Source organism: Bombina bombina, chromosome 5, assembly GCF_027579735.1.
Source record: "Bombina bombina isolate aBomBom1 chromosome 5, aBomBom1.pri, whole genome shotgun sequence".
Classification (NCBI taxonomy): domain Eukaryota; kingdom Metazoa; phylum Chordata; class Amphibia; order Anura; family Bombinatoridae; genus Bombina; species Bombina bombina.
This window is the reverse complement of record NC_069503.1, coordinates 989,149,174-989,168,059: the sequence shown is the minus strand read 5'-3', so window position 1 is coordinate 989,168,059 and position 18,886 is coordinate 989,149,174. Positions and strand designations below refer to the sequence as shown.

General features: G+C 38.2%; 1 protein-coding gene across 1 annotated transcript in view; it reads right to left on the bottom strand.

Annotated features, from left to right (window-relative positions):
• Window positions 1-18,886, bottom strand: part of LOC128661686 (neural-cadherin-like) — a 488,078-nt gene that overhangs the window by 233,311 nt on the left and 235,881 nt on the right. The window contains 3 exon segments of the mRNA XM_053715912.1: window positions 3,854-5,471; window positions 7,468-7,751; window positions 10,761-10,904. Coding sequence (XP_053571887.1) covers window positions 3,854-5,471; window positions 7,468-7,751; window positions 10,761-10,904 — 2,046 coding nt within the window.

Genomic DNA, 18,886 nt, shown 5'->3' with positions numbered 1-18,886 from the left:
GAGTGGGAAGAGAGAGCAAAAGAGTGGGAGGAGAGAGCAAGCAAAAGAGAGGGTGAGAGAGAGAGCGGGCAAAAGAGATGGTGAGAGAGAGAGTGCAAAAGAGAGGGGGAGAGAGAGAGCAAAAGAGAGGAGAGAGAGCGCAAAAGAGAGGGGGAGAGAGAGCAAAAGAGAGGGGGAGAAATAGCAAAAGAGAGGGGGGAGAGAGAGCAAAAGAGAAGGAGGGAGAGAGCAAAAAAAATGGGGGAGAAAGAGCAAAAGAGAGGGGGAAAAGTGCAAAACAGAAGGGGGGAGAGAGAGCAAAAGAGAGGGGGAGAGAGAGAGCAAAAGAGAGGGGGGAGAGAGAGCAAAAGAGAGGGGGGAGAGAGAGAGCAAAAGAGGTGGGAGCGAGAGTGCAAAAGAGAGGGGGAGAGAGCGCAAAATAGAAGAGGAAGAGAGAGAGAGCAAGAGAGGGTTGAGAGAGAGAGAGAGAGAGAGAGCAAAATAGAGGGGGGAGAGAGACAGAGCAAGAGAGGGGGAAAGTGAGAGAGCAAAAGAGAGGGGGAAAGAGAGAGAGCAAAAGAGAGGGGAGAGAGAGAGAGAGAGCAATAGAGAGGGAGAGAGAGAGCAAAAGAGAGGGGGAGAGAGAGAGCAAAAGAGGGGGGAGAGAGAGAGCAAAAGAGAGGGGGGAGAGAGCGAGCAAAAGAGAGGTTGGAGAGAGCAAAAGAGGGGAGGGAGAGAGAGCAAAAGAGAGTGGGGAGAGAGAGAGGGCAAAAGAGAGTGGGGAGAGAGAGAGGGCAAAAGTGAGGGGGGAGAGAGAGAGCAAAAGAGAGGGGAGAGAGAGAGCGAAAGAGAGGGGGGAAGAGAGAGAGCAAAATAGAGGAGGAGGGAGAGCAAGAGGTGGGACCACTGAACTGCAATAAATGGCCCGTGTACACAGGCTTTAGGACTAGTACATTATATTCTGCTAAATTCACTATGGGTCTCATCTCTCCAGTTTCGCCATCTTTCCTTTTTTCTTAGATTTTTTATGTAACTATTAATTCACTAAAGCTCACTCCTTTCTTTAGTGAAAAGGCTGTTTAGAATAAAATAGGAACTGGTGAAGTTGGATAAACTTTTGAGAATTTAGCTAAGCGTCCCAGTAGTTTCTAAATTTTTTTTTTTTTTTTTTTTACCTTAGGACACCTTTGATGTACTTTAAAATGAATGTAACAGATCTGATCTATTTTTTTAAAGGGACAGAAAAGTCGACTTTGAAATGCATTACAGAGCTAGTTAGCAATATAATTTCACTTGCAAAAACATAATTTATGCTTGCCTGATAAATTCATTTAGTTAATGGTGGTGAAAGAAAACAATCCATTACTCATGGGCATTACTCTTCCTAACCACAAGGAGGAGGCAAATATATCTAAACGTCAAAAGCTCTATAAAAACCCTCCCACTTTACTGATAATCAGACGTATAGCCAAGTATGAAAGGTAAGAAAAAAAATAAGAGCAAAAAAGGAGCAGGGGGAAAAAGAGATGAACAAACGCTATTAGATAAAATAACAGGGCGGGATCTTGTAGACAAGAAACTCACCACCATGAACTAAATGAATTTATCAGGTAAGCATAAATTATGTTTTATTTTTTTATACAGGTGTGAGAGCCCATGACCCATTACTCCTGGGAAACTAATACCCAAGCAGTGAAGTCCACAAGTAATGAAGTTAAGACAAGTATGACTTATAGACTACATACTATTTTTCCCAATACTAAATCAAGCAAAGATTACTGCCGGAAAGACTTCCCACCAAAGTAAATAATGAACTGAACTTTTACACTTACTTAAAGGAGGCATAGCTGGCAGCATTTCAGATACAGTAGATCATTAAAAAAATCTGTAGAACTCTAGTCTACTGGGGGGTCAAACAGTAGGAGGGCAGATACCTTTATATTCAAAAGCAACCTTAGTCTGATTAGAAAACATAATAACATTTAAACAAGGATTGCACAGCAGAGCTGGAGGCAACACATCAGCAAGTTTACAATAAACACAATTCACATTGGTAGGAAAGTGTTCAGAGGAATTAGCTTCTAAAGTGGTTTCAGAGACACAGAAGGCTTCATAATTAGTGAAAACTATAAAAAGTGGAAAACACAACTATAAGGCTATATCCCCTAAAACTAGCTCTTGAAGCAAGGAAAAAAACGTTACCCCCTACAAGTAAAAAGCTCTAACCCGAAAGAAAAAGAAAGAAATATGTGCGGAAGAACAGAGCACACTAAGAAACTCATAGCATACTTAAAAGAGATTTAACAAGCACATAAACTGCGTTAATAAATATACTAAAGCTCACCCAAAAAATCTGCACTTGAAAAAACCCTGGTGTGTGCAAAAAAACAACATGCGCTGTCTCAACTAACCAAAATGCACAGACAAGCTGACATCCACAAACTCACTGAGCGGACGCATGCTAACCCAACAAAAAGAAGACGCAAGGATTTTTTTTTAAAAGGAAATAGAGCCTTATAAACTAAAAAGGAGCCATACAAAACAAATATATAATGAATGCTATATCTCCAGCCTACAGAGTACGAAAGTGTACAAACTACATAGTCCAACTGGCTAAATGAGTGCCCCTAAATAAAAAAATATATGTACTTACCCATAGGCACCCAACTACTGGACATCTTGTAACCAGGATCCAGTAGATAGCCAAACCAGTGCTGAAACATAACAGCAGAGGATATGGGATAGGAAGATACCAATAACCCAACCGGAGGAGGCTAAGAACAGGTCCCCACAACATCTGTGGAAGGCTTGAGACTAAATCCCAGAGGATAGTAATTATGCCAATCCCACATACTTCTAATACATCCCTCCATCTTAAAGCAGCTCTCTGAGGGGGAAATGGGCCTCAAATCAGTCTGAGAACCACTCTCTCTAAGAAGAACATTAGAAGCACCTTCATTCTTTACATTCCTCCAGTGGAGGCAAAGACAAGACTGATTACCAGTAAGGTGGGAGGGGTTTATAAAACTAATGGGTTTGGTAATCTCAGCCTCCTCCTAGTGGTCAGGAAGAGTAATTCCCAGGAGCAATGAAAATGATGCTTCCTTTAAAATTCATCACCACTTCAGTGGTAACTTAAAGTAAATATGACCTATCGCTAAGACAAAAGCTAAATACATACATAGCCTACGCTTGTACACTGCACTCATAGCATATGCAAACAATAAACTTTAAGCATTTATCTTGTTATACACTTTATATTGCAAAAACTGCCTAACATATTACACAATATTTCTTCCTATGCTACAAAGGCTTTTTTTATACATGATTGTTAGAATGTTCACTTATGATTACAATTAAGAGTTTGTGAATTTCAAAATGTTCACATATCTTGATTTATTTTTACTAGTTAAAGGGACATTAAACACCAAATACATTTCACGCACCTCCCTTAAATCATAGGTGGTGCCATTTTGGAACCTAGGTTACACTGCATAAGAGTTGCTGCACATATGCAATTAGGTCCGCACTGGAATGTAGTGAAAGATAGATTTTAAAATGGTGGCAGCCATAAATAGAAGGAAGCAGGGAATAACCTTAATAAAATTCTTATAAAATGTATATTGTGTTTAATGCCCCTTTAAGTTAAAAACAAAAATTAGGCAGTTATTTCCTAAACAACATATTAGCTTGTGAGTGATATCACCAATAAAATGCTTTGTTACCTGTGGGCGACTGATCAATCTAAACACCTTTTCAAATAGTAAAAAACATACAAAAATTGTAAAGTAAGAACTAGGATAAATACTTTAACAAACATACTGTAAAAATATGGCTATGCAGAGTACTTTCTATGCATTCAGAGATTAGTTACCATTATAACTGTAGACAATGCAATCCAAGTTTCCAGCAAAATGAGGATTATCATTTATATCTCCAATTAGAATAGTTAATGTGTTTGTTGAGGTCTGGGGAGGACTCCCACTGTCTGTAATTAAAATTGTTAAATAAAACATCTTGTGCTCTTCTCTGTCAAAGCTACTTAAGGCAGTGATCATTGCAGTCCCATTGTGGAAATCTTGTAAACTGAAGTCACCAGCGCTAAAGTGATCACTTAATAAGTAAAAAGAAAATGGTGGCCCATTTACTAATGAATCATTGTCTTTAGCATGCAACAATGTTGATGTTTTATTCATGTGTACTACATGTGGCACATCTGTATTTTCCCATATTATGGGGGTATATTGGACATCAAATTCTGGGGCACTGTCATTTACATCCTCAACTATGAGGAAAATTGTTGCACTTCCAGTAAGGGCAGGTTTACCCATATCAATAGCAAGTATTACTAATCGATGCTGAGAAGATGTTTCTCTATCTAAATGGCCAGCAGTCACAACCCAACCATCACCAGTAATGAAGAATTGGTGTCTAGGATCAGATGAATTTAAAATGTGATATGAAAATTTTCCATTCAGTCCCGAGTCTAAATCTATGGCAGATAACTGAGCTACTGTGGTTTCAACAGGACTATCTTCTGCCAATGAGACTGACTCAAAGAATTGTGGGAAGAAAACAGGAGCATGATCATTTGAGTCTTCAACATAAATGACACAGTAAGCAATGCTAAAAAAGTCAACATCTTCTACTTTTATTGTAAGGTTAAATGACCTCTCATGGGGCTTTTCATAGTCCATTTTTTTTCTCAGACGAATGATCCCTCGTTTATGAATATTATCGGTTTCTATGAAGAACTTGCGATCATCATCTCCTCCAATAATGCTAAATGTCATCATAGCATTTTCACCTTCATCTCGATCCCAAGCATTAATCATTGTGACTTCACTGTTAATGCCTGAATTTTCTGGTACAAAAGAAGCATACAATTTATGCGTAAACTCTGGGGCATGATCATTCACATCAGTTACTAGTATAGTAGCAGTGCCTGTTCCGCTAAGACCACCTCCATCTTTTGCCTCTACAACAATTAGATACTTGTCCTCTTTCTCTCTGTCCAGTGAGCTCAGCATGGTATATATAGAGCCAGTGGATGAATGAATCTCAAATAAATTGAGGTTAATCTCATTTTGGACATTTTGCACAATTCTATAAGTAAGGACAGCATTAATCTCAGACTTTGGGTCATCTAAATCAAATGCAGTCATCTCCATCACCATAGTATGTGCTGGTGAGTTTTCTGGCACATATCCAGTAAAGCAACCATCTGTGGTACACAAAAACATTGGTGGATTATCGTTTACATCTTTTACTTCAACTAGAAAATCAGCAAAACCAGTCAATCCTTCCCCATTTTCATCAGTAGCAAGTACTAAAAAGCGCCATGTTGACCGTTGCTCACGATCTAGTTCCCTTTGCACGTAAATTTTGCCATTAAACTGGTTAATGATAAATTCGCTGTTGGCTCCATGACCATGAAGAGAGTATCGAAGAGCACTTTGATCTGCTTCTTGGTCAGGATCAATTGCTGTAACCTATAAAAAATGAATAGAACAAATCAATAGATAAAATACCAAAGCTAAACACATATTCATTTTTTTTTCTTTTCAAATCGCTTTTCACAGATTAATAATTAAAGGAAAGAAGACATGCAATATGGGTTAATTGCCCTGCAATTTGTTTTTGTCTAGGCTATTTGTCTATTGTTACTTTTATTCCACAGATTTTAAAGGGTTATTCCCAGTAAATATTGAAATACACATAGATGCATTACATGTTTGAATAGAAACATATTTCCAATATACATGTATTAGCAAAAATGCTTCTAGTAAAAGTTATTACTGTTTTAGTGCATTGTTCTCTGGACGTGCATGTGAAGCATAGCTAGATATTCTAATTGCACCAGCATTTAAATACTGCAGCTGCTCAAAATGCCAGTACAGTTTGTATCATGTCAGTAATTAACAAACTGAGTAATTATCAGATGGTAAAAGCACCTTAGGCTCTCTGAGCAAGTGCTGTATTTAAAATGTTGGTGCACGGTGCATACTTAATTACACTTTTGAAATAGCTATGGTTTTTATTAGAATCATATATACAAATATGCTTCTATTCAAAATTGAAAAACATCCATTGGGATTCCAATTTTTGCTGGAATGTCCCTTTAACTTGGAACAATTGTCTGTCACTGTTTGCTGCTGCTAATCTATAAAGTTTTAGTGTTAAAAAATAAGTCAGTCAACAATGCATATTGCATGGTAAATATTGACCACCACTATTGCAAATATAATTTAAGGGAATGTCGACAAGTACAAATGTAAACCAGGGCTGGATTGGCCTACCAGGATACCAGGATATTTCCCGGTGGGCTGCAGCAGCTGGGGCTGGAAAGTTACACTTTGAAGGAGTGATTAATGAATGCAATTGGTTTGTAGGATTACTATATAATATCAATCTGACATTTTTATTTAATACAAAGTAATATTTAATTATGATAAAAAAATATTGGGAAAGGAGTGTCCCAGTAATCCCCTTGAGAAAAATGGGGCATGTGCCTTCTACCGACTCAACAGAAAATAGGGCTGGTCTTCATATTTTTCCAGGGCTGCTTTTTATTCCCAGTCCGGCCCTGATGTTAACTCATTAATGTATATATATATATCGCAAACAATAATGAAAAAGAGCCTTTAAGTTGAATGGACTCATGTTTGAACTGTTGTCTTAGGAAACTGTCATATATTATTACACAAGGGGCTTTATTATAAATAAATATATATATATATATATATATATACAGTATATATATATATATATATATATATATATATATATATATATATATATATATATATATATATATATATATATATATACATACAGGTAGCCCTCAGTTTACGCCGGGGTTAGGTTCCAGAAGGAATGGTTGTAAATCGAAACCGTTGTAAATTGAAACCCAGTTTATAATGTAAGTCAATGGGAAGTGAGGGAGATAGGTTCCAGGCCCCTCTCAAAATTGTCATAAGCAACACCTAATACATTATTTTTAAAGCTTTGAAATGAAGACTTTAAATGCTAAACAGCATTAAAAACCTAATAAAATAATAACACAACACAGAATATATAATTAAACTAAGTTAAATGAACAAAAACATTTGCTAAACAGCATTATAAATCTAATAAAATAATCACACAACACAGACTTCACTTGCATTTTTCTGCAAACAGTTCTTTCTATGCATTCCAATCTGGACTGATTTATAGACAGGAAGCTCTTGTTCCTTGGAAATCTGCTCGATAGCTCAGGTCTGGTTAAACTGATTAATTTCAGCTTGCTTGGTTTTGTTGCAACACAAGCGGACAGCTCCACCTACTGGCTATTTTAATAAATGCACTGCTTCTCAATGTTTTTCAATAGCAATCACATGACTGGAAAAAAAGGTTGTTATTCTGAAACGGTGTAAATTGAACCGTTGTAAAACGATACACATATACATTGACTGAATTACATAAAATACAAGCAAAATTACATACCTGTAGCACAAACATTGGAAGCTCTGTCAGTTCTTCAAGAATGCTGCTGTGATACACACTCTGTGTAAAAGAAGGGGGCTCATCATTGAGGTTTATTACATTAACAATTACTACAGTGTAATTTTCCCACTTTCCATCACAAGCTACCAGTTTGAGTTCAAAGTGTGTGTCCTGCTCATAGTTTAAATTCTGAGTGATAAAGATGGCTCCCACTTCAGTTTTCACATCAAATATTCCCTTTGTGTTCCCGGAAGTAATCTGGTATCTTAGTTTAGCATTTGTTCCTACATAAAACACATTAAATGCAGATCTTTGTTAAAGAAAGTAAAGGGAATGTGCTTGCAAAGTTTTGTTAGAAACTATAAGAGTATTGTTAATTAAAGGGACAGGAAACCCCAACATTTTCAAACAACTTTTCAATTTACTTCTATTATTAAATTTGCTTCATTATCTTGTTTTCCTTTGCTGAAAGAGCAGCATTGCAATACTGGCAGCTAGATGAGCACATCTAGATAGCCAATCGTAGGAGACAAATGTGTGCAGGCACCACTTAGCAGCTAGCTCCCACTAGTGTAGGATTTGTACGTATTCTTTTTTTTAACAAGGAGTATAAAGAGAACAAAGTATATTTGAAAATAGGTTAGTTTAAAAGTGTCTTAAAATGATATGCTCTATCTGAATCATGCAAGTTTATTTTTAACTTTCTTATCCCTTTAAACTTACATTGTTTAAATCATAAAACTTATTGTTTTTACCTAGAAATATTTTCATGCTTGCTTCTCTTTTTATTGATTTGAAATATGTAGTTAAAGGGACATTCCGGTCAAAATGTAAATGCACATAGATGAATTACATCTCTGAATAGAAACATATTTGCAATATACATGTATTTTCAAAAATGCTTCTAGTAAAAGTTATCACTGTTTTAGTGTTAACATTTTTCTCTGCACGTGCATGTGAAGCATAACTATATATTCTCAGTGCACCAGCATTTAAATGCTGCAGCTGCTCAGAACACAAGTGGGGCTTGTATCATGTAAGTAATTAGCAAATTGAGTCATTACCACATGGTACAAGCATCTTAAGCCCTCTGAGCAAGTGCTATGTATAAAGTGCTGGTGCACAGTGCATATTTAAATACACATTTGAAACAGCTACAGCTTTTATAAGAAGCATTTTTGCTAATACATGGATATTACAAAACTGCTTCTATTCAAAACTGAAATACATCAATGTGTATTCCAATTTAGGCTGAAATGTCCCTTTAACTCTGGTTTAAAAAGTTCACATTTATAATAATCTGAAATATTGATACTTTCATTACTTCAGTAATTCAGTTGCACCATAAAAAAAGCAAAGCATAATGTGTTATTTTAGACATTCTTACAAAACCAAGGCATGGGCATTCAGCACCTTCTTTAGCTGCCGAATGCGGTCAATCAGGGACTTTGGGTATTTTGGTGCCGGATTTATGCTTGTAAAAGATCACCACACTAAGATCTGGATGTTCACAAGAATCAATCTGGCATCGAAAACAGCCACCTATTTCTGAATTTGGCAGCTAACGAAGCTACCGAACGCCCATTCATACCCAATACACATCTAATAATTGTTTAGCAAGCTGGATTTTGATTTTGAAACATGCAGGGCTCACTGTAGCTTTTGCAAAAGTTAAAGGGACAATCAAAACAAGAATTGTTGTTGTTTAAAAAGATAGATAACCCCTTTATTGCCCATTCTCCAGTTTTGCATCAACTGTGCAGCAACACAGCTATAATAATACACGTTTTAACTCTGTAATTATCTTGTATCTAAGCCTCTGCAAACTGCCCCCTTATTTCAGTTCTTTTGAAAGACTTGCATTTTAGCCAGTCAGTGCTCACTCCTTGGTAACTTCATGTGCATGAGCTCAATGTTATCTATATGACACATATGAACTAACACCCTCTAGTGGTGAAAAACTGTCAAAATGCATTCAGATAAGAGGCGACCTTCAAGGTCTAAGAAATTAGAATATGAACCCCCTAGGTTTAGCTTTCAATTAAGAATACCAAGAGAACGCAGCAAAATTGGTGATAAAATAAACTGGAAAATTGTTTAAAATTTCATGCCCTATTTGAATCATGAAAGTTTATTTTAGACTTGACTGTCCCTTTAAATTACATGAAAAATATTCAAAATAATGACACTTCATTACAATATTTTTCTCCTAAAATTATAATATACTTGATTTGTTCTTGGATCAAAGAGTGAAAAGGTACTTTTATTATTATTTCTTAAAAAAATATTTAAGTGTCTGTGGGAGATAAATGACACATTTTGTTTCATATTATTTTGTACTTCTAAAGTATGAACGGAATGAATCTGTTAGAAAATCCAAATTGAAGTTACAATGATTATGATAATAATATTTGATGTGGCTCTGCAATATTTCTTTATCACAGTTTCCGTAAAAAAACGTATACAATAATAAGGCACAATGCACAGCATTCCTGACATTGGTATTTTGTCGATATTTCAAAATATGGTAAATTATACTTGACACAGACAGAAAAGAATTTAAAGAGACAGTAAACCCTTTGAGGTTGTAATATAAAATGATTGTGCATAGTAAAACAACTTTGCAATATACTTACATTATTCATTTTGCATCTCCGTTCCTGTAATTAAAGGGATATTAAACCCCAAAAATGTATTTTATGATTCAGATAGAACATACAATTTTAAACAACTTTCCAATTTAATTCTATTATCACATTTTCTTCATTCTCTTGTTATCCATTGATGAAGAGACAGCATTGCACTACTGACAGGAAGCTGAACATATCTATTTAGCCAATCACAAGAGACAAATGTGTGCAGGCACCAATTAGCAGCAGCACCCACTAGTGTATGATATGTGTGTATTCATTTTTTAACTAGGGATACTAAGAGAACGAAGCACATTTGAAAATAGAAGTGAATTTAAAAGTGTCTTAAAATGACATGCTCTATCTGAATCATGCAAGTTTAATTTTGACTTTCCTATCCCTTTAAACTTTAAAAATGGAGAAATTTCCAATCCTGAAAACTGGAAAAGCTGATGATAGTCTTCACAAGCCTAACACTGCTGGATATCTGTCCCCAATTTGCAGTTTGTTATGCACTTTTATTATCAAATCCACAATGAAGTCTCTGCTTATCTGTTAATCTATTGACAGACTGCAGATAAATGTAACATCAAGGTACTTAATGTCCCTTTAAGTGACCGTACACAACAAGTTTGTTTATTCAGACATGACTCTACAACCTACCTTCATCTTCATCATTAGCAGTTACAGTCATGAGAACATACCCTACATCCTTATCCTCCTCCACGCTGGCTTCATATCTCTGTTGCGGGAATTTTGGCGCATTATCATTGACATCACTTATAAATATCCTTACATAGGCTGTATCTGTAAAGTACACAGTTCAGTTACAGGTAAGGTCATGCATAAGAAAGAGCAGTAATCACACATATTAAATATATACAGTATATTGTTGTTGGTTTTTTTAAAATAAGCTCTCTCTCACCCCCACTGGGCGGTTGATATCTGCTGCTGTCTCTTGTTTACCTATCCTTTTTATAGTGATTAATGCACTATTCATATTTTCAGTAAAGGTGGCTGTTTTAACAGGCAAGAATATCTTTTTTAAAAATGACAAAATAAAAGTAAAGTAGCTATTTGTAAAGAAGTGTATACACTCCAGCAGATAAAATGAATTGCACAATGAATATTTTACAGCATAATGTCCCTTTAATGTCTTTTTTATAATGCTAAAAAAAAGTCAAATCGGACACATTCCACGCAAAACTCCAAAAATGGACTGGTCAAAATTATTGTAAGAAATAATTGCATTCCAGGTTTGTGATGCTCCTGTAATTTGTAATTAAACTCACCTGTATCAATTAGCAGGTGCTGACAATATAGAAATCACACCAGCAACCAGTTAAATGGCAAAAAATTAACTCAACCTTTCTGTTGTGCGTCTCTGTGTGCCACACTGAGCATGGAGAAGAGAAAGAGCAGCAAAAGAATTGTCTGAGGATTTGAGAACAAAAATTGTGGAAAAGCATGGACAATCTCAAGGTTACAAGTCCATCTCCAAAGATCTTTAGGTTCCTGTGTCCACTGTGCGCAATATTGTCAAGAAGTTTACAGCCCATGGCATTTTAGTTAATCTCCCTGGACGTTGACGACAGAGTAAAATTGATCAAAGATTGCAACAAAGGATTGTTCGAATGGTGGATAAAGAACCTCGATCAACTTCCAGACAAATTCAAGTTGACCTTCAGGCACAGGGTACAAATGTGTCAGCTCGCACTATATGTTGTCATCCGAATGATAAGGGACACTATGGTAGGAGACCAAGGAGGACCACACTGCTGACAAAGAAACATAAAAAAGCTAGATTGGGGAGGCGGAGCTAGCCATGAACTGACATGGATGTTTCCTGCTGAAGCTCCACATTTGACCTGGCATTGAGGGAGATTATCGCTGGTCCAGACATGTTTGGACTGACAGAACCAAGTGAGAAGTGAGGGGAGAGAATGGGGAACAAGATTGCATATTTTTTATGCAGAAAGGAGCTGTTTTGACTGAGTTAGAGCCTTCTATCATGATGCGCCCCTGCTGTTTTGCCTGGAAACCCCATACCAGCTATTCTTAACATCACAACTAACTGGACTATCTAATGATCAGAGCAGCCATCAGAGGGGCAGAAGAGCCAGCAGAGGTCATTTACAGGTAGACAGAGGGCATGAACATATGTTTAAGGGATAAAAAGCTGAAATAAAAGCCTTTTAAAAACGGGCCCCTGCTGCATTGCCAGGGAAACCCTGTAACTATTAAGGCCCTGCCTAAATTTACAGCCTCAGGCCCTTACAATCCTGTTTAGCAACAGAAGATCAAAGATTGGTGTATAGAAACCCTAACTGATGTGTTAAAAGGCTTGGTGTTTGCTGCATTTAACAACTTAATAAGCACACTTACTGGGCCCCTGCATGACTGTATCAGAAACCTCATTTGAAGCACAGCATAGATAATCTCAGCAACAGGAGGAATCTGTTTATAAACACAGAGACTGTCATTTGATAGGGGATTATTACCTGAATTGTTTTTTTTTTTTTTTTTTTGGGGGGGATAAAAAGCTGAAATAAAAGCCTTTTAAAAACGGGCCTCTGCTGAATTGCCAGGGAAACCCTGTAGCTATTAAGGCCTTGCCTAAATTTACAGCCTCAGGCCCTTACAATCCTGTTTAGCTACAGAAGATCAAAGATTGGTGTATAGAAACCCTAACTGATGTGTTAAAAGGCTTGGTGTTTGCTGCATTTAACAACTTAATAAGCACACTTACTAAGCCCCTGCATGACTGTATCAGAAACCCCAATTGAAGCACAGCACAGATAATCTCAGCAACAGGAGTAATCTGCTTATAAACACAGAGACTGTCATTTGATAGGGAATTATTAACTGAATCGTTTTTTGTTTTTTTTTGCATTCATCTCATTGCAATTTAAAGTCTGCAACATCATACTATATATATGCCCTGACTGAAATCCACACCTCTCTCTATAACCTGGTATAGCTACTGTTTATCTGCATCACACTATGGCATCCAGGAGAGTCCCCAGGGTGGACAAGGGTACAAAGCCACATGCTACTTCTAGTTCAAAGATGAACACATTCTTTAAAGCTATACACTCTCCAACTGTGGAGGAAGATGATAATTCACAAATGTCTCAAGAAGAGCAACAAGATCCAATTCCTCCTGACAGAGAATCACCTATAACTAAAGCTGACCTTAAAGATCTCCCGACCAAAGCAGACCTCTCCTCTTTTTTTCAAAAGGTCAGTAAGATGCTGAAAGAGGGTTTAACAGAAATAAAGAAAGAAGTTGCGGATCTGGGAGGCAGAGTGGCCTATTTGGAAGAATTAGAGGAAGAGACTACATCCAACATGGACCTAATCAACAGGAAAATGGAGACCCAGGAATCACAAATTGAATATCTCCAATCCAAGCTAGAAGACCTCGACAACAGGGGTAGGAGACAAAATCCACGCATTCGGGGTGTCTCTGAAAAAATCACGAGTGACACTCTCCCCTCACATCTACAAAACATCTTCAAACAACTATTGAATAATCAGCAGCTACCTGATGTAGCGATTGACAGGGCGCACAGAGCTTTAAGACCCAAGCCACGGGATGGAGAGCCTCCAAGGGATATAATCCTGAGGTTTCACAGATACACCGATAAAGAAGCAATATTAAATGCTACAAGAAAACAATAATCCTTCACTTTGGATGGTGACACGCTTAAATTTTACGCAGACCTCAGCCCTATCACCTTACAAAACCGCAAAGAAATAAGATTCCTCACGCTTCATCTGAGAGATCACGGTATACCCTACAGATGGGAATTCCCCTTCAGTTTGAGAGTACTGAAGAACAACAAACTTGCAACATACAGGACACTAGAAGATCTGGACCACTTTTGCCAAACACTGGGCATACCAAAACCTACCCTCCCTTCATTGGAACCTTCGGATATCTCTGACTCACAAAGAAATTCAGCACCGCCAAAACCTCAATGGACGAAAGCGGCAAAGAAAAGATCTAGAGATGACGTATCAAAACATCGGAAAGGGCCAGCAGATCTAGACCCGAGTTGAGGGATCTTTAGACTATCTATACAGTTCCTCTGGCAGTGAAGGCCTGGCCGGCCGATAAAGATACTTGAGACATTCCTGAGATTAGCCTTAAGCACGATTATTATCATGGTCTTACTTTGGTGCTATGTTTCATTTGCTCCTGAGATAGATTGTTTATGCTATGGTCTTCTCTCTCCCCTTTTCTTCCCTTTAACACTGTTTCTCTCTTTCACAGGTGCCTTTCAACCTTGTTCAGTTGAACTAATTCCCCTATGAACCCCAATATTACTTGGGAAGGTTTTACAGGGAATTTTTGTTATGAAATGTTTTTTGTTTTCAATTTTCTTGTTTGGTTGTATTGTTTATTGTTTTGTTGTTTATGCAGAAATAATGATACTTTTGTATTGCTTACTTCTGATCCAGGACTAAGAGATGTTTTTGTATACACGTATAAGAGAGTTACTTCCATCCACTATCTAACCACAGGCAGGCCGGACCAACACTTCAATGGTGCCGTTTTCCTTGACACTGCGATGGCTGAGTATAGACACTACATGACTGGGCAAATCCTCCGACGTAAGGTAATGAGCTTTATCCCACAACACCGATGCAGGTACACAAATTAAGGAAATTAAACTAATCTCTCAAAACTGTAAGGGCCTAAATTCCCCAACTAAAAGATCCATAGCGCTTAATTGGGGGAGAAAAGAAAAAGCTAACATTATTTTTGTTCAAGAAACCCATTTTGTCACCAACAAAGAACCTACATTTAAATCTAGAGACTTCCCCACTTCGTACCTTCACTCTAACACAGAGAAAAAGAATGGGGTGGGAATATTATTCAATAAAAATACACATTTCCAGCTGTTGGAGAAATTGGTGGATAGGGAAGGTCGCTATATAATACTAGTGGGTATGTTGTTTAATAGACCAATTACCCTGGCTAACGTATACGCACCCAACACAGGACAAGCTCACTTTTTGGCGACAGTCAGTAACAAACTCCTAGAGATCCAAAAAGGCACACTCCTGTTAGGGGGAGATCTAAATGTAGCATTGTTCCCGACTTTAGATTGTTCACAAGGCCGCAGTATCACTACGTCTAAAACTAGAAATCTAATTCTTAACACATTAAGGGGCCTCACCCTTTTGGACACCTGGCGCACACTTCACCCCACCGCACGCAACTATTCATTTTATTCTAATCCAGCCAAATCATACTCACGCATAGACTACTGGTTTATTAACCATAGTAATATGCCATTAGTTACAGACGCTGATATTTCCCCAATAACATGGTCTGACCACTCCTCAATATCGCTGACTCTGACCTGGCCCTCGGTACCAATACACCCATTTCACTGGAGACTGGATGAGGCTATGCTACATGACCCACTAGTCGTATAACAAACCCAGCAAGCTTTGACAGAGTACTTTCAGCTAAACTGCAACTCCACGACGTACACTCCAATTACTTGGTTCGCACATAAGGCTGTTCTCAGGGGGTCGTTGCTGAAACAGAAAGCTATTAAAAAGTGTTCTTCGCTAGCACAATACAAAACACTACTACAAAAAGTACAAACTGACGAAAATTCACATAAAAGTAATCCCCAGAGACAGGATCTTTTGCAGGCGCTAGCCACATCACGATCCCAGCTAAAAAACTACTTACATAAGGTGGCATGTGTAAAGGCTTTATATCTTAGAAAGATATACTTCCATGGAGGTAACAAATATGGTACTCTGCTCGCTAGGGCCTTAAAGCACAAAACATTACACAACTACATTCTCAATATAACAGCAGACGACGGCATGGAAACGTCGGACTCAAATCTGATAGCTAAATCATTCATGACCTACTATGGGAATCTTTACAATCTCCCCTGTAATGAGCGGGTAACGCAAGCAGAATTTTTAGACACTTATATTCAAAGTGCAGATTTGAGTAAGATTCAAAGAGAGGACAAAGAGAGCTTAGACGAACCGATCAAACTACATGAAATACTGAAAGTTATTAATGACCTTCCATCACATAAAAGTCCTGGACCAGACGGGTTTTCAAACAAATATTACAAAACATATAAGGATATCTTAGCGCCACATCTATTAGAGTTATATAGGTATATAGATAAGGAAGGACATCTCCCCCCGGAATACTTAGAAGCCCAGATTTCAGTTATTCCCAAACCAGGTAAACCCCCCACGCATCCTGGTAATTACAGGCCCATCTCTTTATTGAACACTGATTTAAAAATCTTTACAAAAATACTGGCTAATAGGTTGAACCGAATACTCCCACAGATTATCCACTCTGATCAGGCTGGCTTTGTGCCTGGTCGAGAGGCCAGGGATAACACCATCAGATCACTTCAATTAATAGATCACGCTAAACATACAAACACGGATATGGTGGTTATTTCCACAGACGCTGAGAAAGCGTTTGATCGCCTAAACTGGAATTTTTTATTTGCTACACTTAGGGAGGTGGGTCTGGGGGAGGGTATGCTTCGTAGAATTCAGAGCCTTTATCATGCACCATCAGCAAGGGTTAGAGTAAATAATATAATGTCCGATCCCTTCATTATCCACAATGGCACAAGGCAGGGTTGTCCGCTTTCCCCTATCTTATTCATAATCAGCATGGAAGTCTTAGCACAGAAAATAAGAAATAATCTGCTGGTTTCCGGCATTAAAGTAGGCCCTTTAGATTGTAAACTCTCGCTATACGCAGACGATGTCCTGTTCACGTTATCATCACCCCAGACATCTGTCCCTGAGGTCCTGAAAGTTCTCAAACAATTTGATGACTTTTCCAATTTCAGGGTTAATGAACAAAAGTCAGAAATCTTAAATATCTCCCTCCCACCTCAAGAATTTCAGACCCTGTTACAGTCCTGCACTCTTAAACACCAACCACAAGCAATCAAATATTTGGGGATGTATCTTGCTCCAAACATGAAAGCCCTCCTGGAGCTTAACTTCACTAATCTACTTAATACTATATCGACAGATTTAAAAACTTGGAAGGACCGTCCCTTTTCATGGTGGGATAGACTCCAAATTTTGAAAATGAATGTACTCCCTAGATTGCTGTACGCGATTCAAGCTGTCCCTATCACCCTACCACAGGGCCTCCTTACTCAGATACAACATGTTTTAGATTCCTTCGTTTGGGGTAGCATAAAACCCAGAGTTAAGAAGGCAACTATGTACAGGTCAGCCAGAGAGGGAGGGTTGGGTCTGCCTAAGATAGAAACCTATTATCAGGCCACGGGCTTACAGAGAATCATAGAGTGGCACAGAAATAGGGACTCTAAGGCTTGGATTCCAATAGATTCACATATACTTCACTCCCCCTCTCCGGGAGCTTTATGTTGGATAGCAGGGCAGAATCGACCCCCATGGTTGAAGGCATACCCGCTTTTACACCATGTGTTCGAATTATGGGACACTTTGATAAAGAGATTCCCAGGAATATCAACACTCAGATCACCCATGTCCCCAATTTCCCCGAATGCTGAGCTATTAGGGGGGTAATGTTTGACAGGAATAACCTGAATAATTGGGAGATGGGTTACACGGTTCCCCTATTTAATTTACTCAGTGAGGGCAAACTCAAAAACAGGTTAGACCTTACAGACATCCTAGGTGGAGTTTTTGTTAGGTGGCTAAAATATAACCAAGTTCACCATTTTCTCCATACCCACCCTCTCAAACAGTCACTTACAAGAAATCTCACACCCTTCGAACAGACATGCTCTATGACAAGTTCAGCACATCACACCTTATCATGGGCTAAGAGACTCCTAGTTAATGCACAGAGCACGAAACTTCCTGATTATATAGAAAGCTGGCATAGGGAATTGAATAAGACTATCACAGAAGCAGAGTGGGTTAAAATTTTTAATAATACAAGAAAATCTTCATCCTCAGCTAGATTTTTAGAGACAAATTACAAACTCCTGACTAGGTGGTACTTGACACCTACCAGACATAAATGCATTTTCCCTGCCTCGTCGGACCTTTGTTGGAGGGGTTGTGGGGAAAGGGGGACGATGACACACATATGGTGGGCATGTCCTAAATTGTCACCTTTTTGGGAGGGCATACAGAATATCCTACAAGTCATAATGGGGCGGGGGGATTCCTATCAGCTAAACCCGACAACGGCCCTACTGAACCTGTTACCTAAATGTAAATGTAAATTAAGAACACGACTAATTCAGTTGGCATTGAATTCTGCTAGGTCCTTAGTCGCTAGGCTCTGGAAATCTCAAATCTGCCCGACCCTAAAGGACTGGCACTCTCACATGACAGATACCTTGAGAATGGAAGAATACGGTTTCTTTAAATCGAATAGGTTAGAATTCTTCCATGATTTAAAATTCATCTGGGATGAAATCCAAAATGATCTGAGGATAGAAAGGGGGAGCTTTACACAAGTTACAGGAGTGACCTAGGAGGAATGACAGGCCTAGTGTTATCTTAGAGAGGTATGGCTGACGTGGTCCCACCCCTGCCTGATACTCTATCAATGACCTCTTTAGCTTAGCACTTCTCTCAAAGGTTGATAGTTAAATACAAAGTCGAGGGATACCACTAGATGTGTAGATTATATACAAAGTGATCTTAAATTAAGAAATTTCGGCATAGTTTTGTTGTTGTTTGAGTTATGTTTTGTACATTGGTGTCATTGTCAATCACCATGCATTTATATGGAGTGGGGCTACTGTTTTCAAATGGAC